The following is a 25,837-nucleotide window of genomic DNA, read 5'->3' as shown; positions in this document are numbered from 1 at the left end:
TGTGCCAGCTCCAGCTGCTGCCCGTAATCTCTGGCCTCTGCTGGAGGCCCTGAGCCTCGTTGGAGGCCGTAAGGAGATTACGGGGCATTATATAACGGCAGCTGGCGAGGTGGCTCCTCGGGGGGCCAGGGGCTGCCCAGGGACCCCCTGGGGGGGGCAGCTCGGTCCCCTCGGCCGCCGGAGCCCCCCCGTGCCGGGCCAGTCCCCGCTGCCGCCCCCACGCACCCCCGTCGAGGGGCGGCGGCCGGCAGGGAGCGGCGACAGCCGCGGGCAGCGCTCCGGGGCCGCGGACAGCCCCCGGTCCCGCCGCTCCTCGCCCCCGACGTGAGCCGCGGGCCGGCCCCGGGCGCAGCGCAGCGGCGCTGCCCGGCGCGGTGCCGCCCAGCCCGGCTCGGGGGCTCCGCGCCCGCCCGTCGGTGGGAGCGGGGCTACCGGCGGCGGGGAGCGGCCCGGGGCTGTCCGCGGGACGGGCGGGGCCGGGAGCGGGACCGGGACCGGGACGGGGGCGGGGGCGCCCCGCGCTCGCTCGCACCGCCGCCATCGGGGCTCCCGCCGCTGCCGGTACCGGCTCCGGTGCGCCCCGGCGGACTACAAGTCCCGTGCGCCCCGCACAGGCGCAGGGGCCGGGGGCGCGGGAGCGGGGCGGGGAATGATGTCAGCCTGCGGGGAGCCCCGGCGCGGCCAATGGCGGGGCCGTGCTGGCGGCGGGGCCGGGCCAGCGGCGGCGGCGGGGGCGGCGGCGGCGGCGAGCGCGCAGCGCCGGAGGGACGCGGCTCCCATTCATGAGCAGCCGCGCGCCCGCCGCCCCGGGGCCGCCGCCGCCGGGGCCGGGGCCGGTGCCGGGCGCGGCGGCGAGGAGCGGAGCGGGGCGCGGCGGGGCCGGCCCGGGGCCGGTGCCGGCGCCCGGCGGAGCGGCCGCGGCGGGGCAGGTGCGCGGCGGGCGGTGAGGCGGCGGCGCCGCCGCCATGGACACGTCGGGGCACTTCCACGACTCGGGCGTGGGGGACCTGGAGGAGGACCCCCGGTGCCCTTGCCCGTCGTCGGGGGACGAGCGCCCGCCGCCCGCCGCGCTGCCGCCGCTCCAGCACAGCCTGTTGCACTCCTCGCCCGGGTCGCTGCGGGCCCCTCCTCCCGCCGCCCCCGCCGCCCTCCACCCTTCCTCCCGCCACGGCAGCCAGCTCAACCTCAGCGACCACTTGGCCGGCCACTCGCCGGGCTCGGCGGCGGGCGGCGGCGGCAAGCACCGGCAGCCCAGCCCGCTGGTGCACCGGCGGGACAGCAACCCGTTCACCGAGATCGCCATGAGCTCCTGCAAGTACAGCGGGGGGGTGATGAAGCCCCTCAGCCGGCTCAGCGCCTCCCGCAGGAACCTCATCGAGGCGGAGCCCGAGGCGCAGCCGCTGCAGCTCTTCGGGGCCGGCGGGCCCCCCGAAATCGTCGTCTCGCGCGAGGACAACCACGCGCCCGCCACGCGGCCCCCCGCCCGCCGAGGCCCCCGCGCTGACCGGGCCCCCGCCCGCCCGGCCCCCGCCGCCTTCGCCAAGGGACCCAAGCGCAAGGCGCAGAACATCGGCTACCGCCTGGGCCACCGGCGCGCGCTCTTCGAGAAGCGCAAGCGCCTCAGCGACTACGCGCTCATCTTCGGCATGTTCGGCATCGTCGTCATGGTCATCGAGACCGAGCTCTCCTGGGGGCTCTACTCCAAGGTACGGGTGGCCGCGGGGAGGTTGGGGGCCGCTGGGTGGCCGTTGGAGGTGTTTGTGGCCGCACGGGGCCGCGCGGGTTTCTCGGGGTCCCGGGGGCTTCGTGGTGGCCGCCGGTGTTGGACGGGGCGGGCACCGATGGGGCTGCGTGCGGTGGGTGCTTTGGTTGGGGTGGGCACCGCGTCCCGGTGGAGCTGCCCCGTGCCCCCGGTGGGTGTCCATGGAGGGGATGGGACTGCCCCATCCGGCACCGCGCTGCCTCCTGGCTGCAGGGGGCTGCCGGGCCCCCGCCTCGCCGAACCTCGTGAGCAGGAGCCCTGCTGGGTGCGCCCTGGCTCGTCCCCACCTGCGGCTCCTGCCTGGAGGCCCCATAAAAGCCCCCGACTGCCCTTCGGGGAGCGAGGGGCCCTGTCTGCATCCCTGCTGGCCCCGTGGTGGTGGTTGAGGGCTGGGGACTCCAGGGCTGGTTGGTGTGGGGGGTCTGGGGGGGCCCTGCCTGGCCCCGCAGCGGCTCTGCCGCCACCGCAGCCAGCGGGAGCTGCCAGCAGCCTGCCTGTGCCCTGCCAGCATCAGCCTCGTGTCACCGCCTGCCCACCCGGTGGGCACGGCCTCCTGGGGGTGGCCCTGAAGTTGGGGGGCACAGGGGAGCCTGGGGGTCAGCAGGGGCGGATTCGCCCTTAGGAGCTCCCAGGGTGGGTGCTGTGGCTGGGGGTGGGGTCGGAGGGGGAGCTGGGCATCCCCCGGGGTGCTGGGCAGGGGCGGGTGGGGGCAGCTGTGGCTGGGGGTCCCCGTCCTCTTCCAGCGATGTGGGCACCCCGTGCGTGGTCTCCTTGAGGAGCCGTGCCCTCCGCGGTGCGGTGAAGCCCTCCATCCTCCTCCACACCCCTTTCTTCTGTATTTTTTTTTTTTTATTGCAGGACGGTGTCTTTTATTTATAATTCTCCCCCCACACACCCCTTTCAGCTCCTGCTCCCTGGCTGTGCTCGTTGGCAGCGATATGAATAACTCTTTGTATAGACATCTGTCATGTTATTTATACCTATCCAGAGAGGGGAAGGGAATAGGCACCCGCGCTGGCAGGGCGTGCGTGGCACCCATGGGCGTCAGTGGGACAGCGCTGCGGGGGGACTGGGGGGGGGCTTGGAGGACCCTGGAGGGTCCCCGTGCCGCGGGGCAGGGTGCCACGTGCGTGGGGATGGTGCGGAGGGGAAGGAGCCGTGTGGGAAGGGGCTGCTCGCTGCTTCCTGCGATTATCTGGCAATCGCGGCGGGGAGGGCTCGTGCGGGTGGAGGGGGCGATGGAGCTGAGAGCAGGTGGAGGCAGGGACGCGCCCGGGGGTCCCGTGGGCGCGGGGGACCCTGCGGTGTCCCCATGGAAACGGGTCGGGGCGCGGGCGCATCCCCCAGAGGTGCCTCCCCGAGCCCCAGCTGCCCGCAGCTGCCGCCGGGGCTGAGCCGAGCTGCGGGGAGCCCCGGCTCCTTCTGCTCCAGTCGAGGCACGGGGATGTCTCAGCGCCGAGCCCTGCATCCCTCGCTCCCCGTGCCGACGATGCTCTTCTCCACCGCCAGAGCCTCTTCCAGGCGTTTTCCACCCTGCCCTGCAGCAGGAGCGGGGCTCAGCCTCCCCCCAGGGTGCCCACTACCTGTTGAGCCACGGATGCCCGTGTGCACGGTGCTGGGGGGGTGGGGGGAGAGAGAAAAGAGGGGGGGACCGGCCGCCCTCGCCGCACAGCACGGCTGCCAGCAGCGCTGCCGCGGCGCTCAGCAGCCCCGGCGCGCCGAGCGGCTGTGTCAGCCGGGGAAGACCCCGTGAGTCAGCGCTGCCTCCATGCAGCCGCCCCGACCCCTGCCCCGGCGGCTGCCGCCCGCCCGCGGTGCTCGTGCCGAGGGCTCGGGGGCACGGGCAGGGAGCTGCTGCCGGCTGGAGAAGGGTTTGGGGCTCATCGGGCCCCCGCAATCCCCTCCCCTCCCGCTGAGTGCACCCTGGGGTGCAGAGGGGGCTCCCCGGTGCCTCGCATGGAGCCGTGGGCGGCTGTCTATAAATACCCCCCGGCAGCCCCCAGCCCCCTCCGTGAGGAAACCGGAGCTCGCTGGCAGGGACGCGGCCGTGACCGAAGGAGCGCCCAGTGCCGGGGCCGGCAGCTGTCGCGTGGATGGGGATTTCGGTGCTGCCGGCCCTGGCCCGCATCCAGCTCTGCCCCCGCGGCCGGCAGCAGAGATGCCGCACGCTCCTGGGGATGTCGGAGCCGGTCGGTGGGGCGAAAGGGCTGGAGCAGGGTCCGGCCTGTGGATAAACTGGGCTTGGAGATGCGGCGGCCGGGTTTTGCCTGCTTTCTGCCCATCCCTCGGGCAGGATGCGGCCTCTCCTGCCCCCGGGGCCGGCAGCGCTGCTTCCCGGCACCGCCAGCAGCCTGCACGGCACAGCCAGGGCGAAGCAGCCTGGCACTTGCACGTGGTGCAGGGAGGATGCGTGCCGGGGTCCCTCGGGGGGCCGAGGCGTCGGTGCCGCTCGGATGAGGTCTCCCCGGCCCCGCGGTTTTCTTTGTCGCGAGCGTGGGAGCCGGCAGCCGCTCTTCCTGCCGGGCCCCTGCGGGACCAGCGCTGGCCGGAGGCGTTGAGAACGGCGGTGGGTGTGCGGTGACCTTTGCCAAACGGCGTTGGCCTCGTTACCTCCCCGCCCGGCCGTGCTGGGGGGGGTCTGCCCCCTGCGTGCACCCTTCCCGCTTGGTTTTGGGGTGACGTTGGGTGCCAAGCCATGCCACCTGCGGAGGTGACAGTGCACGAGGACGGTGCCCGGAGCTGGGAGAGGAGGGATGAGCGGGGACTGTGCCGAGCGCTCGGGGGGGTCCCATCTGCTGCCCTCCCCCATCTGTACCAGCCCCAGCACCAGGACCAGCTCTGCCGTGCGGCCAGGACCCCTCGGGGTGCCCATGGGTGCGATGGCCCCAGCAGCACGAGGTCCCCCATGGTTCAGGACAGGGCAAGGGCTGCCAGCTGCCCGGCGCGGCACCGCGCTGGCACAGGGCGATGCCAGTTCCGTGGCTTCGCGTCCTCAGCCGGCGCCGCCAGGCAGCTGCCTCGCAGCGGGTGCTGGCAGGAGGAGGGTTAAGGATGTCTAGACGGCGACTGAGATTGGCCCTAAAGGATGCCAGATCCGTTGCGGGAGTGACATCTCGCTGCAATTAATCCCGGGTGTTCCCCCGAGACACCGGCTGGCTAAAAATAGCCAGCTCGCTGCCAGCTCGCCCCGTGGCGCTCGATGGCGGTGGTGGAGCCGCTCGGGGTCCCGCTGTGGGGAGGGTCCCGTGCCTGGATGCAGGCGGCATCACCCGGGCAGGATCGGTGCTTCGGGAGGGCCCGGCCTTGGCACGAGCCCTGCCCTGGAGGCTGCCTATTAATAGCGTTGTTTGGTCCCCGGCACTTCTCTCAACACCAGCCATTATATGCACACAATTGAGAGGCGAGTGCCAAGTTGTGAAGCTGCTCACAATGCGTGGCCGGAGCACCCCGAGCGTCCGCAGCGCTGCCAGCAGCCTCTCCTTAGGAAAACTTTCCTCTCTCCCTCCTTGAACCCCCCCCATCTGTCCACAGCTCGGCCTTTCCTGCTGCCCTGGTCCCACTCCACGCCCCGGCCGCGTTGGCCATGGGGGAGATGAGCACCAGGAGGGGGCTGCTGCCGCCCGGGGGGGCAGCACAGGGTCGCAGCGACCGAAATGGGGTCTGGGAATGAGCCCTCGGGGGGGGAAGGTGAATCCTGCCCTTCCCTATAGGGAGCCAGGGGGAGGCTGGGAGCTGTGCTTTAGTCACCAGTGAATCAGGGGCTGGTTTAATTTACATAGAGCTAATTAGCAGGAGGATCTGATTAGACCATCCATTAGGGTGCCATAATATTGGGCTAACGCTGGATGTGGATGGATCGCTGGAGTCGCTCGTCCCAGCCGAGGGGAGGCCGGTAATTTCATTTGGCGGAAGTGGATTTAAAAATAAGTAAATAAAAATAAAAACAATCAAAATGTTTGGGAGAAAGCGCCGCTCTCCAGAAGTGCCCCCACTGCACATGGGGCTGGGGCCGCTATGCTGAGATGCCAACGCTGGGGAAATGGGGTGGCCGAGTGCTGGGGAGGGGGTCAGCATCTCCCTGGGGGGCGCAGAGCGGCTCTGGTGCCACCCTCCAGCCTCGTGGTGCCCCCCGTGCCGTCGGGGTCCCCGCCGCTGACGCTCTGCCTGCTGTTTCCTTGTAGGACTCCATGTTCTCCCTGGCCCTGAAATGCCTTATCAGCCTGTCCACCGTCATCCTGCTGGGCCTCATCATCGCCTACCACACGCGGGAGGTGCAGGTAGGTCCCGGGCCCCCCCCGGCCCTGACAGCCGGGCTGTGGCTTCGCTGCTGCGCCCGGCCACCAGCCCGCAGGGTTTGGGTGCCAGGACGTCCGTTCCCTCCGGTGACGTCCCTCTGGCTGCTGACCCTCATGTGGGGAAGAGCTCCTGCGATCTGCTCCGCAGGAGTGATGGGAATTAGCTCGTTAATCCCATTAAAGCTGCCACCACCTCTCTCTGGCTGGGTTTTGCTCCCTCACCCTGCTCCCAGCTTTACAGGGGTGCCCTGGGCTGGGTGAGGAGGCAGCAGGGCAGGGCCCAGCCCTGACTTTCTCTTTTCACCGCACGGGTGATGTGCCAAGGGAAGCTGTGAAATATTTTCCTAATCAAGCCTGCCCATTCTTTTCCTCTTTGCTCGCTCCAGCGCTGCTGGGAGAGGGAAGGGCTCCCAGTTTGCTCCGGCTCGGTGCCGACGTATTTTGGGGATGGGAGAAGGAATTGGGTGGGAGAAGGAGCTGGTGCTGGTGTGATCCTGCCTGGACGGCAGCTTGTGAACCATGCCCCGGGTTTGGGGGCTGTCGTGGCACAGTGGCTGGGGCGCGCGGCCAGCGCTGCTGTCCCCAGGGTGCCCTGTCCCCTGCCAGCCCCTCCAAGGCCGTGCCTGGGACTGGCTCCTGCTCCTCCTGCGGGTTCGATGTGTGCAAGCGGCCAAGGAAAGGCGCTGGAAAAGCAAACTTCCTCCCCGGGCTCCCGGCCAAGCTGGGGCCACGGCGTCCGAGCAGCGGGGCCAGGAGCCACCAACGTCCCGGTGAGCCCGGCAAGGGACCCTGCAGGGTGGGTGCCCATTTGGGGCCAGGTCCTCAGTGTCCCACTCAAGGCTTTTTTGCCTTGCGTGCACTGTTGGGTCTGAGCTTGTCTGGCCCTAAAAAGCAGAGCTGTGCTGTGGTGCTGGCAAAACCTCGGTGCAAAAGGGCTCTGCGCGGGCTGCTCGCGCTCCAGCCTGCGCCGGAGGGACTGCCCGCGGGTGATGGGTTGCTCAAAGCAAATATTTGAGAGAGCCGGGTTTTGCTGGAATAATATTTACCCCCAGGGCTGCTTTGTTTGTGGTCGGCAGGGCAAGCTGCACCCCCGGCTCTCTCTGGCTTCCTCTGGTTGTTGTTCTTGGTTCTGCAAACACCGCGTCCACCCTGACCGGCACGCAGGGCTGTACAGCTCTCATCCTGCTCCGCCTGGAGACGGGGCTGGAATCCCCATTGTCTTCAAGTGCGTGGCCCCTCCGACGGCCCGGGTCTGCTTATTCAGGCTGTGGGTCAGGAAAGTGCTGGAGGACGTGCTAAAATCTGCAGAACCGGCGGGATGGGGGCCGTAACCCTGCGGGCAGGATGCTGCGCCGGGGGCTCACCGGGGGAAGGGAGAGGCGGGCGCTGAGCACGGCGATGGGCAGAGAAACCAGAGCAACCCCAGCGCAGCTCCCAACGGGCGAAGATTTTTCCACCCCGAGGTTTTCATCCCCCACCGAACAGCTCAGTTCCTTCCACCTTTCCCCACGGACTTGCCAAGGTCTCTGCATCCTCGTGGTTCCTCCTCTGGGCCCTCTCCAGTCCTCCCCGTCCCGGTTGACGCAGAGCGGGACGTGTTGTTTTCTGCTCCCTGTTGGCAGCGACGAGCGCTGGGAAATAATTTCCTCCCCTGTCCTGCCTGCGACCCCCTGCCCAGCGCGGCCTCCTCGGCCGCTGTCCCGCATCGTTCCTGGAACCCTTGGGTTCTGCCAGGCTTCGTCTTCTCCAGCTGGAGCCAAGGGACCCCGCTGCCGGGAGCGTTCCTGGTTCCCGTGCATGGGAATCCTGTTGGTCCATGCAATGAGCCCGCTGCCACCGAGCTGCACCCCCCCGCTTCGCCCCCTTCTGCTGTGCCGGGGACTCCGGCAGGGGGGGAGGAGATGAGATTGGTTTGACTCGATTTGCTCCTGACAAATCCATGCTGGCTGTTTATCGCCCTATTATCTTTTAGGTACTTATAAAGGGATTGCCGATAATCTGGCCCGGGATCTCAGCAGGGATGGAAGTGGGGCTGACAGAGCTGTAAATCCTCAGCTTCTCCTTTCCTCCTTGCTCGGAGGGGGGGGCTGCGTTCACCCTGCCAGCACCGCCAGCCCTCCCCACCCTACAGAAGAGATTAGGCAAGAGCCTCGGCTGTTTCCCTTGGTGCTAATTACATTAATTGACAAGTCTTGGGGACCCTCCCAGCTCTGCCCTTGCCATGGTTTCTCTGGTGCTGGGGGCATTGCTTTGTCCCCATGCTGGCTCTTCGCCCCCCCGCACCGCGTCCTGGTGTCGGTGGGCTCGGCAGCCGGCTCTGCCTGGGATGGGAAGGAGCAGGCAGAGACGTTTTCCTCGGGAGGATTTATCCCCCAGAGATAAAAAGCAGCCGCCCAGCATCCTGGGTCCTTTTCCTGTTGCATCCGACTGTAATGAAGTGCTCGCTGATGGATGGGCACATCCCTGCTCCCGCGGGGCAGCAGCTCCGGCGGCCGAGCTGGCTGCGTGGCAGGGAGGTGGCTGTCACCACCGGCTGTCCCCAGCCAGCTGAGAGCCAGCAGCAGGTCCCCGCGCTGTCCCCGTGCCCGTCGCCCCTCCAGCCAGGGCTGCAGGTGAACGAGCTCCTTCCCTGCGGTTCCTCTTCCCCCGCCCCCAGCAGCCTCTCAGCTCTCTGCCTCCCGCTGCGAGGCCACGATCTGCTGCTAATTGCGTGTGTCACTCGCTCCTCGGTACAGCTGAGCGTGTGCAGGGAGCTGGCGCAGCCCAGCCTTCCTCCTCCCTGCGCGGGTTGCTCCTGGCCCTTTGCACCTGCGTGGCGGGGGCTGCCCCCCTCCCATGGGTGCTGCCCCCCTCCCATGGGGGCTGCCCCGCTCCCATGGGTGCCGAGGGGCTGGGTGCTGGGGGAGGTGGTGGGCTTGGCACGATCTGGTGTCCCCATGGCCTTGGGGACAGCGCAGCGTGTGCCAGCGCGGTGTTTGCCGCTGCTGCACGTGATGGGGCGCAGCGCTCAGCCAGCCCCCAGGCTGCCAGCTCCAGCAGGAGGTTTTGGGGGGGCTGCCTTGGGGCTGCCCAGAGCCGTGGTTTGTGCGTTCAGCCCCCACCTGTGCACCCAAGGGTGCCGCAGCGCTGCCCCGTGAGCCCCAGGGGTGTGCACGTTGGTGGGAGCCGCAGCCCCAGCACTCCCCGTGCCGGGATCCGGGTGAGTGGTGGGAGCGGAGACCCCCGGGGGGGGCACGGGGCGAGCACCCTGCCGGGAGCCTTTCCTTCCACCATGTGGCTTCCCAGCGCCTTTCCTTGTGCTTTCCCACACGTTTTGCTCGCTGGCAGCCGCGGCGGTGAACGCGCTCGCTCCTTCCCCTGCCGGAGCCGGTGCCGGGGATGCCGGGGTGCCGCCGGACTTTGCCTGGGGTTTCCATGGAAACCCCGCTGCAGCGATGTGCTGCGAGCTGCAGAGGGGCTGCAGAAGGGGAAGTCTGCCCTGAGCACCCCCCTTCCCCGTGCCCTTCACCCGGTGCAATTCCCCACACGCAGCCAAAAGGCTCTCTGGCTTTTTCCTCTTGCTAATTTGTTTATTTTTAACACCCTTTTCCAGGAAGGAATGGGCTGTCAGCTTGCTAAATGCCTGAGGATCTCCCTTGACAGCTTGGAGCATTTTTTTATAAACAATTTCTCAAAGCAGCTAAAAGGAGTGGAGCTTTCCAAACAGAAAGGGAGGTGGCCGGGGACAGGCGCTCCGTGAGTCAGTCCCGGCGGCTCTCGCCGTCCCTGGGGACAGCCCCGTGGGCCACCTTGTGCCGGCCCCGTGGCTCGCGGCAGGTGCTGGGGCTGGGGGTGCCCACGGAGCGTTGTGCCAGGGATCCCAGCCCCCCCGAATGCTCCCAGCCCCCAGGATGAGCTGGGGTTACCCCGCTCTTTGCAGGGTGGAGGAGGTGCTGGTGAGGGTAGCGTGCTGCTACATCCCCTTGGGGTCCGTTTCCAGCGGTGTCTTTGCCAAGTGCTGCTGACGGGGAGTTCCCGAGCTGGTCCCTGCTGTTGGAGGGGACGTTGGTGGCACCGATGTGGCCCAGCCTGCACAGAACAGAGCCGTGGAGGCACACCAACACGTGGATCGAGGCCGCATCTCCTGCGGGTGATGCTGGGCAGTGCGCGGCTCCTGGGGAGGCGAGGATCCCCTGCTCCCATCCTGCCGGGTGCTGGGGCTCCTGCAGAGCCCCCGGCTCCCGCTGCAGCGGTTGGAGAGGAGCGGTGCCGCGCTGCTTTGCCCAGGATGAACCTGCAGTTGCTATGACAACCCGGTCCCATCCATTGCCACGCTTCCTCCTGAAAAGTTGCCCGCATCGGCATCGCCAGCTCCTGGCCCTGCGCCTGCGGCTGGGAGCAGAGCAGGGCTGCGGTGGCACCTGGGCGATGCCACTTTTGGTGCGAGCAAAAGGAGCAGGGTGGCACGCGCCAGTGGCACCGTGGCTCGCCCACCTCTGCCGCTGCATTGGGGATGTCTTGGGGCACCCTAAAGCTTTCTGGGGCATTCCCAGCACCACAGCCATGCCCTGAAGGTGCAGGCAGAGCAGCTGGAGGGGTTGGGGAAGGTTTGTTCGCACTGCTTCCAGCCCTGGCTCCCTAGGGCAGTTCCCTTCACCCATCTCCGTGGGGCTCTGGGGTCGGTCCCCTCCAAGCTGCGGGGCTGTGCTGCGGGGCAGGGGTGGCCGGGCCCCCCGGTAACCCCATGGTTTTGCCTCCCGGTAGCTCTTTGTGATCGACAACGGGGCCGACGACTGGCGGATAGCGATGACGTACGAGCGCATCCTCTACATCAGCCTGGAGATGCTGGTTTGTGCCATACACCCCATCCCCGGGGAGTACAAATTTTTCTGGACAGCCCGCCTGGCTTTCTCCTACACGCCTTCTCGGGCAGAGGCGGACGTGGACATCATCCTGTCCATCCCCATGTTCCTGCGCCTCTACCTGATCGCCCGGGTGATGCTGCTGCACAGCAAGCTCTTCACCGATGCCTCGTCGCGCAGCATCGGGGCGCTCAACAAGATCAACTTCAACACGCGCTTCGTCATGAAGACCCTCATGACCATCTGCCCCGGCACGGTGCTGCTGGTCTTCAGCATTTCCCTCTGGATCATCGCCGCGTGGACGGTCCGGGTGTGCGAGAGGTGAGAGAGGGGCGGGGGCTGCGGCTGGGTTTTGGGGCGCGGGGCTTTGGGGTGCCTGGAGCAGGCAGGGAGAGTCCCCAGGAGGTGCCCCGGGGATGGCGGAGGGGGGGGGACGGGGACACGTGGGGGCCCCGCTGGGTGCGGGGAGGTTGGCGAGCGGCGGTGCCTGGCTCTGGCGTCGCTGTGAGCCGAGTGCCATGACAACCCCGCGGCTGCAAACCCACTGCCGGATGGCATCACGCCGGCATCGCCGCGCTCGGCGCAGGGGTTGCTGTGGCGACCGGTCCCGGCGGGTACCGCGGCGCCTCCGGTGCTGGGATGCACCAGCACCCCTCGGGGCCCCCCCGTGGGTGCCAGGGGGCTGCGGCGGGGGCACCCCAGCCCCTGCCAGGGCTTTGCTGGGAGTTGTTTGTCCCTGGCCTGCTGCGCAGCCCGGGGCAGGGGGAGGGAGAGGCCCCCCTGGTGCTGTGCGGGGCTGTCCCCCATCCCCGGGGGGCTGTGCTGGGTGCTGAGCGCAATCGAAGCAGGGTAATGGCTCGGGACAGCTCTCAAGCCCTGGCTCCCAGCCTTGCCCAGCAGCCACTTGTGCTGGCTCTGAAAGTGTGGCACCAGCAGCGGGTGGGCCCGCGGGGCTCCCGGGGGTGCAGGGAGCAGGATACGGCCCTGCCTGCTGCCCGGCTCCGCTCCCAGGGCTGCTCTCGCTGCTCCTCCACCTCCCCGGGGAGCGGGGCCGGGGCAGCCCCAGCCCTGGTGGCTCGTCCAAGGCGGTGGCCGAGGGCGCGCTGGGACGCCCCACTGGGATCGAGGGATGCTGCTGGGGAGCTGGGGCTCCCTCCCCGTGCCCGTGGTTTTATTCCCCTGGTGACAGCCACCTCTGCCGGGCCTGGTCCCAGTCCCCCAGCAGCACCGAGACTTGGTGCCACCGGCACTGGGCCCTTGCTCCTCTCCCCCTGGCCGGGCTGGAGGGAGCCAGGGCGCGTGGGCTCTGCAGGAAACCGCTCCAGAAGACAAACGCGTGTTATTATTTGCTTTAAGTGGATTAGCCAAATCGCATTAAATCCCTTTAAGTTGTTGCGGCAGCTTGGTGCTGGGCTCAGAAACGCAGGGGTTCATCGCCGCAGCCGGCCCTGAGCCCCCGGCCCAGCTCAGGGGACGCTGCAGCGGGTCCTGCTCGGGGCTGGCAGCACCCGGGGTGCCCGGCTCAATTTTGGGTGCTTGCAGGGCAGGAGGAAGGAAAACCCTCCTCCTCCTTCTCTTTTTCCTCTTCCTCCTCCTCCTCCCTTGCAGAAGTCACCTTCTGGTCCCCCCTTGGGTCTCCGAGCCGCACGGAACTGCTCAGGGCAGCTTTAAGTACCATGGACGTGGACTGGAGCTGCACGCTGGGGTTTTACGAGCTTTTACAGGCTGCGTTTATGTTCCTGTTTCTCTTAATGATGCTATTAGAATGTGCTGGAGAGTTGTGTGCTCCTTAATTGTGTTTGGGAGGTTTTTATTTGTACCTCCGAAATGGGGAGCGGGCGGGCAGGCTCCCAGGGGACACGCAGGGGATGGATTTCTGCACCTGGGGGGCTTAGGCTGAAAAACCCGCTGTAAATAAATAGCCATTAGCAAGGAAAAATAGCAATGATGCAGGAGAGCTGCTGCAGATCGCCGGCACTGCCGTGAGCTGCCACCACCTCCCTGTGCCTACCAAGTGGCAAACGGAGCCGTGCTGACCCCAGGGACACGCAGAGACCTGGGGGGTCCCGGCCCCCAGGGACAGGCGCTGACCCCAGGAACGCGCTTGCAGCACGCAGGGGTCCCGGGTGCTGGCACAGTTCCTGCAAAGGGCCACCAGGTGTGGCAGTGGGACACTCGTGTCCACCCAAAGCAGCGTGCGCACAGGGGAGAGGACGTGTCCCCGTGCCCCCCAGTCAGCTGCTGCACCAGCACTGGAACCAGTTTGCTGTGGCTTCCACAGCAGCTCCCGCCCAGCACCCCCCCAGGACGAGGCACGATCCCCGTCACCGGGGTGGCATCACCAAGCCGCGTCCCCCCACCTCCCCCTCGCGTCCCCCCAGGGCCGCAGCATCGCTTTGGGCGCCCTCCCCACCCCGCGTGCCGGGGGGGCCGCATCTCCCTGGAGGCAGCGAGTCGCTAAGCAACCCTCGCCCGGCCGCCGCGCTGCCTGCAGTGCTGCCTGCGGCCGCACACGTGTGCCCGCACGTGCCCCCCACCCGCTCCCCATTGTATTTCGGGGTGTTCCGCATGTGCACGGCCTCTCGGCACAGCCCGGCCACCCCCAACCCCACGGCACGGCTGAGCACGTGCATCGGTGACATCCCGGTGCCGCGGTGACATCCCGGTGCCGCGGTGACATCCCGGTGCCGCGATGCTCGGCGTGGAGCTGGGCTGGGCGCAGGGGCGATGCTCGGGGCGGCCGCGCTGCGCTTCGCTCTGTGCGGGGAGCGCAGACGAGGGGGTGCTGGAAATCGGCGCTCGGGTCTAAACAATTGCATCAGCCCTTGGCACGAGCGGCCGGCCCCTCTTCCTGCTCGCGCAATGCCAGCTGCTCCTGTTTATGAGCTCCGAGTGCTTCTTGGAAGGGAAGCCGTCGGTCCGGCTGGAGCCTCCGGAGCCCCCTTCCCCCCCGTCAGCCCCCGGCACGTTGTTCCCATCAGCTGGGGTCGTCCCCACGGCCTGAGAGCTCACATCCTGCCGCGGGAAACGGGGCTCAGCATTTGTCAGGGAAACGCCAGCAGGGGGGAAATGCGCACTGAGGCAGGGGAAAGCCCCTTGGCCACATCGCCCCGGGGGTGTCCGCTCGGCACGGCACAGCCAGCTCCTCCGCGCCACTTGGGTCACCCCTCAGCACGCTGCATCGGGGGCTGGGGGGGGCTGGGTGTCTGCTGGCAGCCCCCCAATGTCCTGGGGGCCAGAGCTGAGGCTGCCTTGTGGGATGCGTTGGGTGGGCTCGGCACAGGGAGCCACTGAAGCTGGTTTTTGGGGAGCCCTCGCAGGGTCCTGGGGCAGCCGTGCTCACCAGCCCCTCTGTCCAGGCTGGAGCCTCGCCTCGTCGTGGCTGAAGATGCTTTCTCCTGCTCTGCTATTTCATTAGGGTCTCCAGTTACTGGAGAGGGGGGGGAGGGAAAAAAAAAATGTAGGAAGAGGAGAAAACCCAACTGTTGGGCGAGTTATGAGCTGCGAAGCTTGGATGAATTGATTTGCAGGGAATTGCCAAAAGCTCCATCTGTTTTTCCTCTAATGATTTCGTGAGGAGGCTGGGAGAAACCTGCTGCGGGGAAGGGACGCGGGCAGGCAGGGCTCGGCGCCGGGCGGTGGAGAGCCCGGCGTGGGGGCCGGTGCCCACCCTGGGTGGGATTGGGGGGGGCTGGAGCGAGCGGGGGCTCCTCGGGGGGCACGCACAGCCTGCAAGCAGGGGGCCTGCTCGCGTGTTGGCGGGAGGAGAGGCAGCCGGGCTGCTGCGGTCGCTGACCCCGGCAGGGCAGGAAGCAGGGCAGGACGCTGGGACTCGGTGGGGACGTGGCCACGGGAGGTTTGCAGCATCCCTGGAGCTGGAGACGCTCCGCAAGGCGCTCGGTTCCACGCGGTGAGCCGGCCCTGGCTGCGGCCAGGAGCGCGCTGCGTGCCTGCGGCTTGGCAGCGTCCCCGCGGCGCGTCGGCATCCTGAGCTGATGGAGGGGGGGGATGCAGGAGTGGGGACGGGACGAGGAGCAGATGGGGTCAGCGCTGTTGATGCTCAGGGCTGGGGGCTCGTGCGTGAGTCACCACCGTGAGCACTTCAACAAAGCCCCCTGAGCACGGTGCCCGCACATCCGTCCACTTGCACAGCGGCTCTGGCCAGAAAACGAGTCCTTGGGGGTCCAGATGTGCCAGGAGGCTCTGCCCCGTGCTCTCCATCCACGAGGTTTGCAGGTCCAGACCCTTCTGGGTCAGAGCAGGGGCCCCACATCTGTTTCTCCCATCAGACAGCTCCTGCCGCCGCGCCACGTGGCACCGGGGACGGAGCCGGAGGGACTGGGACGTGGTGACAGGTCTGACCGAAAGCAGAAGCCCTCGCTGTTGAGTTTTTGCTCTGATTTTGTGCATGTGGATATATATTTTTTTTCCTTTGCCGGAAATTGTGCAATCGCTGTTGCTATGGGGCATCCTGCCGTGCTGTTCATCTTTATTCCCTGTTTCGCACGATGCTCTCGTGCCTGGGGAGCCGTCACACCCACGTGCACCCCCCTGCAGCACGCTAGCACCCGCTGCCGCCCTGCGCCGGCGTTCCAGGTGGGAAGCCACCTCCCGTGGCACCCAGGTCACGTCCCCGTCCCCTGCTGTCACACTGACACCCGCGTCTCCCTGACAGGTACCACGACCAGCAGGACGTAACCAGCAACTTCCTGGGGGCCATGTGGCTCATCTCCATCACCTTCCTCTCCATCGGGTACGGTGACATGGTGCCGCACACCTACTGCGGGAAGGGGGTCTGCCTCCTCACCGGCATCATGGTAAGCGCCGCGCCGAGCCGGCCCCTGGGGCAGCGGGGCACCGAGGCAGTGGGGTTTTTATGGGGACCGGCTTCTCGGCAGGCTTGTCCGAGCCGTAATGGCTTCAGCTCTGAGGTCTCGCAGCCTGAAAGCTGCTGGAGCTGTAATTGCAGTTGCTGTCAGTGCGGTAATTGGCAGGGCGTGCTGGTTTGGGTATGAGGTGGTGGCGCGCACGGGGTGCCTGGTGGGTGCTGTGGGGTGCTGGGCTGTGCCCGAATCCCTTGGGGACACAGCGTGGGACACCGAGTGCCTTGGGGACACCGGCCCCTGGACTGGAACACGTTGGGGCTGCAAAGCTGCGAGCTGGCTTTGCCTTTGCTTGTTCTTGTGGGTGAATTTGGGGTGAATTTGGACCCTTGTGCTGCGAGGGAGCAGGGAGCCAGGCCATAGCAAAGCCTGCAGGGGGGGGGGCAGCAGCTGTGGATGGGGACACAGAGAGGCCCCCGAGCATCCCTTGGCCGCCCTGCTCGCACAGCCTGGCTTCCATCGCGCCGAGTGATCCCAAATGCTGCTGGCGTCCCGTGGGGAGCGGGGGCCAGCTGGGAGCGCTCCCCGCCCACGGCACCGCTGCTTCGCTTGCTCGTGGCCAGAAGGTCGCTGTCCTTCGGGGCCCTGAGCGTACCTGCTCCAAGATGCTCGTGAGACGTCCCAGCTTGTGCGGCTTCCCAGCTGGGGACAGCTCAGGAGCCAGCGCCAGGGGCCCCAGCGAGGCGCAGCTCCTGCGCAGATCAGCACCCCAATTCGGTCCCTGCCTCGGGTGCCCGGTTTTGGGGATGGAGCTGCCCCCGTCCCGCCTGGCGCGCGGGCAACCGGCACCAGCATCGCTTGGCTTGGCTGCCGTCGTGCCCCAGGAGAGCTCTTGGCTGAGGCGGCTCTGCTGGAGGGTATTAATTTGATATTATCTGCAAGTATTTCATCTGTCTCATGTAAGGTTGGGCGCCAGGGAGGCTGATGCTGTTGATAGGAGCCAACCGAGGGAGAAAACTCAGGGAGGGCTGGACGTGGCGTTTCCACCAGCACAGCAGAGAGCTGGCCAGTAAAGCCCCACTCCAGCCAGGAACTAGGGTGGGCGCCCCCAGGCTGGGGACCCCTCAGGACTGGGCACCCCCCCGGTGCCCCCCTGCAAAGCCCTGGGGGCCAGGAGCACGCTGGGGCTCCCCGAGCAGCAGCACCGGGGCCGTTGGCAAAGGGAGAAGTGGTGAAAGCCGAGAGCGCGCGCTGGGACCTGCAGGGATGCTGAAGGATTCAGCTCAGCCCATGATGTTAATTAATGACTCTTTAATAAATTAAGGATCGTTTGCCAGGGTCGTGGGCCTCTGCCAGAGCACCGGGGAGGGGGAAGCGGCTCATCTGGTGCGGGCAGAGCCAGGCAGTGTGCAGAGCCCTGCGGGGAGCAGAGGCTGCCCTGCTTTGGCACCTTGGGTTTCTGCCGACACAGACGCCGGAGGTGCCGGCTGTGGAGCGGCGCGGATCCGCTGCTAATCGCTGGGATAAAGTGAGCTCCAGCTGTCACCATCTGCAGCCATTCAGGTCCCCCTCCATCCCGTGGCACTGCAGGGGGCTGGGACCCCATCCCTGCTCTCCTCTGGGGTGCTCGGTGCCTTCCCCGCTGCCCAGAGCCCCCGGTGACACCCCTACACGGGGCGCGCATCGCGGTGCCGGGACAGACCCTGGTCCGTGGCTGGCAGCGATGAGCAGGATCAGCTCGGCTGTTCCTCGTGTCCCCAGGGCGCTGGGGAGGCGAGGGCTCACCACTGACCTTGTAAATCAGCCCCGTTAATTACTGGGTGCGTTGGCAGATGCTCAAGGACGCTGCAGGAAGCTGGGTCCTCTGATAAACCCAGGTTGACCTGTTGGGATCATTGGTTTTGTGGGCAGGGGGCATGCGGTGCTTCAGTTAATTAGGGGTTTGCAATCCTGGGGGAAAGCACAAGGCTGAGAGCGCCTGCAGGGCTGAATCCACTCCCCAGCCAACGTCCCTGTGTCCCCCCCGTCCTTGCTGTTCCCGTGCAGGGCGCTGGCTGCACAGCCCTGGTGGTGGCCGTGGTGGCCAGGAAGCTGGAGCTCACCAAAGCGGAGAAGCACGTCCACAACTTCATGATGGACACGCAGCTGACCAAGCGGGTAAGGTGCCGGGGACGGCTCGGGGTGGGGGCAGCGGGAACCAGGGGTTCTCCAGGGCGTTTTCTTCTCTGCTCTGATGGGAAGCTGCAGCCTGCAGCATCCCCGAGGGTCGGTCCCACGGGTACTGCGGCGGGAGCGAGGCGTTGAGTGCCCTGAATGCAGAGCAGGCTCAGGCATTAGGATAAAAGCAAACGGCATCAGCCCTCCACTCCTCTCCACTCCACTTTACAGGGCTGTAGGAAATGCAACAAGCTCCGCTGCACCTCGGGGAGGAAATGCCTGAGTTTTTTTCTTTCCTTGGAGGAGATGAACCATCTCCTCTTGTGGAATATGATCTCACTTATCTCAGTGTCAGGAAGACGAGAGGATTTCAGTGATTCAGCATCTTGCCTGCTGCAGACGAGAGCTGTGCCGTGATGCTGCTGCGGTCTCGGTCCCCAAAGAGGGACCCAGAGGCCGTGTCTGCGGCAGGTCCGTGGGTACCAGCCCCAGCTGGGCTGCCTGCGCCTGGATTTCAGTCACCAGCAAAACACAGGGGAAGGGGACAAGGGTGGCATTGGGGGCTGTGGGACACCCAGGACGTGTCCCATGTGAGCAAACCATGCCGCGGCATCGCAGCGTGGAGTTTGGGCATCTCCACAGAGCTCCCCCACCTCTTCAAGGGAGTGAAATCCCAAACCTGTTCCTGTTTGCCCTGCAAGATGCCAAAGCATCTGTGGTCGCTGTGAGTGGCACAAGGGCCCTGTGACCTGTTGGGCACCGTGTCCCCAGCAGCGTGCAAGGTCCACAGGTGGACACCTCTGGTCTCAGCAGCCCCGTTGTGGCGCAGCGTTGGTGACCCAGCGGCACTGCATGGCTGGGTGTGCTCCTAACACTGATGTTGGGACAGATTTATGTGAGATGGAGCGAGGGGCAGTGCAGCCGGGCTTGGAAGCAGAGGCGCAGCCCCTCTGCCCAGCTGGTGGGGAGGGGGCACCCTCAGGTGGTGAGAACAGGAGCCCTGAGTGTCCAGCACTGGGCAAAGCGGCGTCCCTGGGCAGGACGAGCTGATGCTCCCCACCTCGATGCAGGCGAGCAGGTAAAGCACAGCCCGGGTGAGCAGCGATGTCCCCAGGAAGGACTCAGCATCCTTCCCCCCTCGCTCCCTGCGGCTGAGCCGTGGCCAGGGGGCTGCAGCCACAGGTGCCTGGGTGGTGTGCGTGGCCAGGCTGGGACAGCCCCCAACTGGGCAGCCCCTTCCTGCGGCCGGGGACGTGGCTCTGTGGGCTGTGTGCCAGGCAGGCTGCGGCCAATTCGCTCCGGAGCAAGCAGCAGGGCTGCAACTGAGCCACAGAGGCTGTGGGAGCCACGACCTAGCACCAGCAGCTGAGCCGAGCACGGGGCCGATGCCTTCTGTGCATGCGTGCGCCCAGCCAAAACCAGCAGACGGATGCGGGAGAGGAGAAATTCTTTGGGATTTATTTTCCTTCGAGGCGTCGGTTCAGTGTAAACTTCCCACGCGGGTGAGGCGCCTGATGGCTGGGGCGCCAGGAGCAGTTTTCCCCAGGGCATCAGAGCGGGGTGGGATGGGGATGGGGATGTGGACGCGGCGGGGGCCAGGACACGCTGCTCTGCCCCTAGCACAGGCTGCTCCGTCCCCGCCGCGCCTGACCCCTTGCGCACAGGCAGGAGCTCGGCCAGGCGCACGGAGCCGAGCTCCCAGCTGGGGCGAGTCAAGTGCTGTGGCAGCAGCACAGCAGCAATTTCTGCTCACAAACGGCAGAACCCGGCGAAGCCAGAGCGTTGTTTCCGTGCAATAACGTGTCCCATGCGCTGGAGCAGATGGGGCCGGTGACCTGCGGCCGACTCCCTTCTCTTGCAGATCAAGAACGCTGCAGCCAACGTCCTGCGGGAGACGTGGCTCATCTACAAGCACACCAAGCTGCTGAAAAAGATCGACCACGCAAAAGTCAGGAAGCACCAGAGGAAGTTCCTACAAGCCATTCACCAGTAAGTGGGGCGTGCGCCAGCTCCCGCAGCTATGGGGCGAGGAGGGGAGTGGGCTGCTGAGCCCTGGGGAGGGGTGACCCTGCCCGTCCGCGGGGGACTGGGGACAATTTTTCCCATTTCCCTGGAAGCAAACGGGTCCCTGGCTGCGTTTTGCAGCTGTATTTTGGGAAGGGGGGTGCATCCACGTTGCTCTCTCCTCCTCCCCAGGTTGCGGAGCGTGAAGATGGAGCAGAGGAAGCTGAGCGACCAGGCCAACACGCTGGTTGACCTCTCAAAGGCAAGTCCTCGCTGTAACCTCGCGGCCCCGCCAGGCTGCAGGAGTGTTTCTCCTCACTCCGAGACCCTACAGCAGACCTGGCTGACTGCAAAACGCTCCGGTTCCTGAGCTGTCAGCTGGGAATCGCTGCCAGGGGATTGCTGCCTGTGCAAGGCAGGAGGAAAGAGCACAAACACAAGCTGGGAGGCGAGCAGGGGGGGGGGGCACCCCGCTTCCAGTAAGGGTCTGTGCTCACCGTCCCTCGGGAAAGCATCGCAGCCCCAGCTGGGGCCGCTCAGCGGTCAGCAGCGCTGGGTTTCATCATTTTGATGTCCTTGTGCTGGAAGAGGGGGCGAGCCCAGCACCGGTCACGGTGCGGAGGGGCTGGGGCCGGATGCGCTGCAGCGGGTGCGTGGCGTTTGCTGTGCTGCCTCCCGCAGCCCGAACCTCCCAGCGCCCCGTCCTGCTCTGGCACGGGGAGGCTCTGGGGGCACAGGCTGGTTTTGCTGGCAGGAGGGGATTAAAACACGGGGATTATCCTGCGGGGTGGCGCCCCGGATTGCTGCCCGTCCTTTGGGGCCCTGCCTGCATCCCGACAGCAGCTGTCTCGAAGCGGGCGGCAGCTCCCCCTTCCCGTCCTGCTAACGGGGCTGTTAGGGCAGCTCGGGGGCTCTCGCGCCAGCACAGCCAAGGAGATCAGCTCTGCCCTGGGGGGCTCTGGGCAGGATGCCTGGGAACAGGCAGTGGGGCCGAGATGGCCAAGAGCAGCCCAGGAGCTGCAAGGAGGGCCCAGCAGCATTAATCCCTTTGGTGGGGCACACGTGGGTTGTAATGGAACGGAGCAGTGGAGGCACAGCCACAGCTGCACCCTGCACCTCGGGTAAATGCTCTGGGGAGGCGACGAGCTGCTCCGCTGCGGTGACCGCCTAAAGGTGAGGCATGGGGACGCGAGCTGCCAGTCCCCGCTGATGTAGGGCCCCTCCTGGTCCCCTTCCCCATCCCCTCCTGGTCCCCCTCCCTGTCCCCTCCTCTGCCGCTTGCTCTTTCTCCTCTATTTCTCCGCGTTGTGCTGAGCTTGCAGAGCTGCCTGATGAGAGCTGACAGTGCCGGGGCGTGCTCGCAGGGTCTCAGCAGGCGAAACCTCCGGCGCTCGCAGCCCCGGCGCCGTGCGGTGGCTCAGAAGCAGCCTCTGAAGCCCGGGGACGGTGCGGGGCAGTGCTCGGCGTTTCTGATCCGGGCAGCGGCGCTGCACCCCTCGGCACCGCGCCAACCCCTCGGCTGTCTCCTCTCTCCCCGCAGATGCAGAACGTGATGTACGACCTCATCACCGAGCTCAACGACCGCAGCGAGGACCTGGAGAAGCAGATCGGCAGCCTGGAGTCCAAGCTGGAGCAGCTGAGCGCCAGCTTCAACTCCCTGCCGCTGCTGATCGCGGACATGCTGCGCCAGCAGCAGCAGCGCCTGCTGGCCGCCCTCATCGAGGCGCGGGGGGTCAGCGTGGCGGTGGGCACCCCGCAAACTCCTCTCTCCGAGAGCCCCATCGGGGTCAGCTCCACCTCCTTCCCCACCCCTTACACTAGCTCAAGCAGCTGCTAGGAACGCAGAGCGAAGCCCCTCGGCCCTCCACGGACACGGGAAGAGCGGACGCGCAGGTCCCGAGGTCTCAAGGGACTTTCCTCGGGTTTCCCGAAGCGCCGCGGGAGCGTTCGGTGCCGAGCGGGTGCTCGGAGCTCGCTAACGCCTTGGAATCGGAAATCAAATCCCCGTTTAGGTGCCTCTACACGTGGTGAAGGAAGGGGACGGGAGGCGAAGCCTCTGGCAAGGCCCGTGCTGCAGTGTTCGGTGGAGGACAGAAATCCACGCTCAATCTCAGGTCTTCACATTGAAAACAAAACAAAACAAAAACAAAACCAAGTCGGAAGCACTGAAGCAACGGAGACACCAGAGGAAGAGTATTCCACTGTGTGGACCCCGGGGCCGGGCGCGAGGCCGGGGCCGCTCGCCCAGGGCGCGCTCCCCTCCCTCCTGCTCCGCTCCCAGCCCCGGCGGGCGGGCGCCCACCCCGTGGCTCCTTGCACAGGCTCTGACCTAAGATGCCCACGCTCCATCCCATCTCCTTGCCAAGACACGAATGCACACACGCACCTCTCGCGTTCCAGGGTAGGTGGCGGTGCCCGACCTGCGTGGGGGTGTCCCTCCGGAGCAGCGAGAGGTTTCTGCTGGGGCAGGACAAGCAGCGGTTCTTCTTCTTCTTCTTCTCCTTCTTGGCGCCCGGAGCTCGGGAAGCAGTGCCTAAAGCAGGCGGGGAACGCCGCCCCATTTCGGAGGTGTCCCCACCGCCACCCACCCCGGAGCACCCCTGCGTTTCGGGAGGGCGCCGGGCACGTCCCCAAGCCCGGTGCCGTTCGCAGCGGCCCCAGAAGTGCCGGGTGCCCAATGCCCCCAGCCGAGCCGACGGCGCCGAGGTTGGGGGCTCCCTGTAAAGCGGTGTAGTGACGAAGGCGAGTAGCGAGTGGGACGCTTCATCTGTTTAAAACCAAGCCACCTCCCTTGTCCCGCTTCTGCTGGGTTTGGTGGGGATCAGCAGCACCATCCGGGGCCGGCTCCGGCTTGCAGCTGGTGCTCAGCTCCCTGACGGACGTTTGGGCATCACCTGGCTGCTTTGGGAAGGAACCGTTTTCTGTTCTGCTTTCACCATTTCCCCTTTTTCTTAGCTCTGCCCTGCGGTCCTTTTGGGGCTCTGCCTGGTCTTTGCACAGAGCCTTGCCTCCTGCCAGCAGGCTGCAGCTCTGGGATGGTGTTTGCTGCTTTCAATGAAAACTCAGCAGAGGATATTTATATATTTTTAAACAGATGAAGTAACCATGTAATTACTCCGCGATATTAATTACACATCACCCGGCAGTGTCAGTAATTGTAATCAAAGTCACTGTGTTACGCCAGGTATACTTAGCCTGTAATCTTCTCCTGTGTAACTCTTTCACTTCCATAAATAACGCCGCATTTCACACGCACGTAGGCAGGGCCGTATCAGCCTGGTGCAGAGGGATTTCTGTGCAAAACCCCACTTACTGCTGGGGGTAGGTGTTTTACTCCCTGCGCCCTGCAATTCAAGTTGCATAGAAAACACGCGGCGGGTGGTGAGGCGCGCTCCCCCCCGCCAGCTCCAGCCATCAGCGTGCGGTGGAGGAGGAGGAGGAGGAAGAGGAGGAAGGCTCCTCTGCTGTGGGCTCCGGGGGAGCTGCAAAATGAGCTCCTGGTGCTGCAGAGGTGGTTGTGTTAAGGCTGTCGGTAGCATGGTAGCAAGCCGTGGTTGTTCTCGTCGCGTGTTTTGCATTCAGGGAGGAGAGGAGGTGCACGGAGATCACTGCCAGCCTTTTCTGTTCCTTGGCCAGCAGCAGATCCTCAGCTTCTGGGAATGCGCTGCTCTTCCCCTTTTCAAAGATCTTGTCATTAGTGTAATTGTAGGGTGGGCAGGACTGCTGGGAGAGTGTCACTGCCTCGGCAGCAGCCCAAAACTCTATTCTGAGCCTTGCTGCCAGTCCCCGTGTGCCTACAGGTAACCCTCGTCCACCCCTCCCCGGCCCTCAGATGGGGATAAAGAAGCTTCTGCCCGTCTTTGTAAGGAGGTTTCAAGGAGGTGGCAATGAAGAAAGCCTTGTAAATTGTAAGAGCGAGCCTAAAATACAGAATCTCCACTGGCCGCAGGCAGCCAGCAGAGAAAAACATTTCCCCGCCTCTTCTGTGGTTTGTGTAGGAACAAACTGCCATGTACAACATGTACACGGAGAGGCAGAAATGCGTCCTAGGGCGTTGGATGGCTGAGGGAAGTATTGATGCCTGAGAATCGATATCACCAGCGGGAACCTCCTTACGGGCTAATCATCAAGTCTGGGAAATCAAACTGAGTAAGACGGGATGAGGAAATGCCAGCTGGCTAGGACCTGAGGCTGTGAAGGGGAGAGAAATACCGGCGGTGAAAGCTCGAGGAGTGCAACCAGTGCAGGAGAAGCTCCTCTTTGGGCAGAGCTGCTGCTTCGGCATGCTGTCACGAGGGGCCAGGAGTGGCAGGAGCCAGGCTGGGGAGGTGGGATCCCGGCTGCAGTGCTGGGTTGTGCCGGGCCACGTGCTGCTGCGTGGCTTTGGGGTGCCAGAGCTCACGGCACCGCTGCAGCTCCTGGCCCTGCATCCTTCACATCAGGCTCTGTGCCCTACAACCTGCAGATTGCAGCCCCCAGCCCTGCACCCCACACACTGCACCTCCCGTTCTCACCCCTGCACAACCCCAAAACGCCCTGCCCAGCACCTCGCAGCCCTGGGTCTGCACCCTGTGCGCGGCACCTTGCACCCTGCAGCACGTGCACCCTTGATCCTCCATCCCGCACCCTTGATCCCCCATCCTGCTCACTGTGCTCCCTGCTTCCTCCATCCCGCACCCCCCTGTTGGTTCACCACATCCCACTGTCAGTCCTGGGGCCAAGTCCCGGTGCCCACCCCGGGCACTGAGCCCACCGGGGCCAGCCCCAGGGCTCCCCCCAGCTCACAGCCCCAGCCTCGCCGCTGGGACCGGAGCCGCCCTGAGGCCACGGTGAGGGCTCCCCTCCCCAGCAGGCAGAGGCAGGCACGGGGTGAGCCCTCCACGACCCCAACCCCAAGCACCCCAGCACGGTCTGGTGCCTGGGGTGCACGTCTGGAGCTGTTCCCCTGCTCCCTGCATCTTGGTACGAGCGCCGGCGTCACCCCGGTGCACGTGGCAGCCACCAACGCACGTGCACCAGGGCGCACGCTCATGCCCCTGAGCTTCCCCCCCGGCAGCCGGCTGGCAGGACCGCGGTGTGCAGCCTCCCCATGCCCATGGCAGGATGCTCCCCGGTGCTGTTCACACACCTGAGAGAGTCGTTTTGGAGCCTGCGGCCATGGGCCCGGAGAGGCTGCCCCTCCAACTGTGTCCAGGCAAGTGGAGAGAAGAGCTGGGACCACCGACAGATGCGGAGGAAAAGCACAAGAACAAAACTGAAACGTAAATTTATAAACCCAAAGAGATGCTGACCTCCTGCAGCCGGGAAGCCGTCGGACCCCGCACACCACCAGGACCGAAGCTGCCCGCACCCCCGCAAGAGAAAAACCGCCCCGTGCTCTCTTGCTGCTAGAGCCAGCGAGGTGATCGCGCCCCGAAGCCCCTCCAGGACCCACCCTACAACAGCCAGTCTCCTTTTCGGCACAGCCTCAGTTTTTGCTCCACGAACCTCTTGCACTGCCTGCAAGGAAACGTCCTAGAAACGCCAGAAAAATACAAAATCCTCTCTGCAAACTCACAGACTGAAGCGTTTCTGTCCAGACTTAAGGAGCTTCAACATGGGTTTGCATCTTGCCTCTGTACTGCTCGCTTCTTTTTTAATAATAGGGGAAAGCATAATAGTTTATTTTAACTATGAAATATATTGCTATATTATAAAGGTTATTGTAACTTTCAATTATGGTTTTGTATCCAACCAGTTTGTCAGCAGGCAGCGACGCCAGCCTGCTGCCAAAATGTCTGTTTCTGAGTACAGTCACTGCTCCACGTGAGGACGGAGGCCAGGGGTAGCAGAGGAGGCTCTCTGGACTCCGTCCAGAAGGACTCCACGTGCTCCTCATCCCTTCCACCCCCGGGCATTAATTCCCCTTGCCTGGAAGCTGGCCTTCAGCAGGTCTAAATTCGCGCAGCCCGGTAG

At 65.7% G+C, this 25,837-nt stretch overlaps 1 protein-coding gene across 2 annotated transcripts; it reads left to right on the top strand.

Moving 5' to 3' along the window:
- Window positions 1–753: 753 nt before the first annotated feature.
- Window positions 754–25,597, top strand: KCNN3 (potassium calcium-activated channel subfamily N member 3). Of its 2 annotated transcripts, XM_068662567.1 has the most exons (8): window positions 754–1,706; window positions 5,944–6,039; window positions 10,801–11,219; window positions 15,574–15,715; window positions 17,768–17,878; window positions 19,740–19,867; window positions 20,075–20,144; window positions 21,423–25,597. In XM_068662567.1, the coding sequence occupies exons 1-8, from the start codon at window positions 966–968 to the stop codon at window positions 21,717–21,719; spliced, it is 2,004 nt and encodes a 667-aa protein (XP_068518668.1). In that variant the 5' UTR covers window positions 754–965; the 3' UTR covers window positions 21,720–25,597. The 2 variants fall into 2 exon arrangements, with proteins under 2 accessions (XP_068518668.1, XP_068518669.1); XM_068662568.1 differs by lacking the exons at window positions 754–1,706; window positions 5,944–6,039; window positions 10,801–11,219 and adding an exon at window positions 14,691–15,494.
- Window positions 25,598–25,837: the final 240 nt, after the last annotated feature.

This window comes from Anas acuta, chromosome 28, assembly GCF_963932015.1.
Source record: "Anas acuta chromosome 28, bAnaAcu1.1, whole genome shotgun sequence".
Taxonomy (NCBI): Eukaryota; Metazoa; Chordata; class Aves; order Anseriformes; family Anatidae; genus Anas; species Anas acuta.
The sequence above is the reverse complement of the archived record's forward strand: the minus strand, read 5'-3'. Positions and strand labels throughout refer to the sequence as shown.

Excerpts from the sequence above, each read along its gene's own strand:
- KCNN3 (XM_068662567.1), top strand. The coding sequence starts at position 966 with ATGGACACGTCGGGGCACTTCCACGACTCGGGCGTGGGGGACCTGGAG. Across the intron at positions 6,040-10,800 it reads ACCACACGCGGGAGGTGCAG|CTCTTTGTGATCGACAACGG; the intron begins GTAGGTCCCGGG and ends GCCTCCCGGTAG. Across the intron at positions 19,868-20,074 it reads TTCCTACAAGCCATTCACCA|GTTGCGGAGCGTGAAGATGG; the intron begins GTAAGTGGGGCG and ends CCTCCTCCCCAG.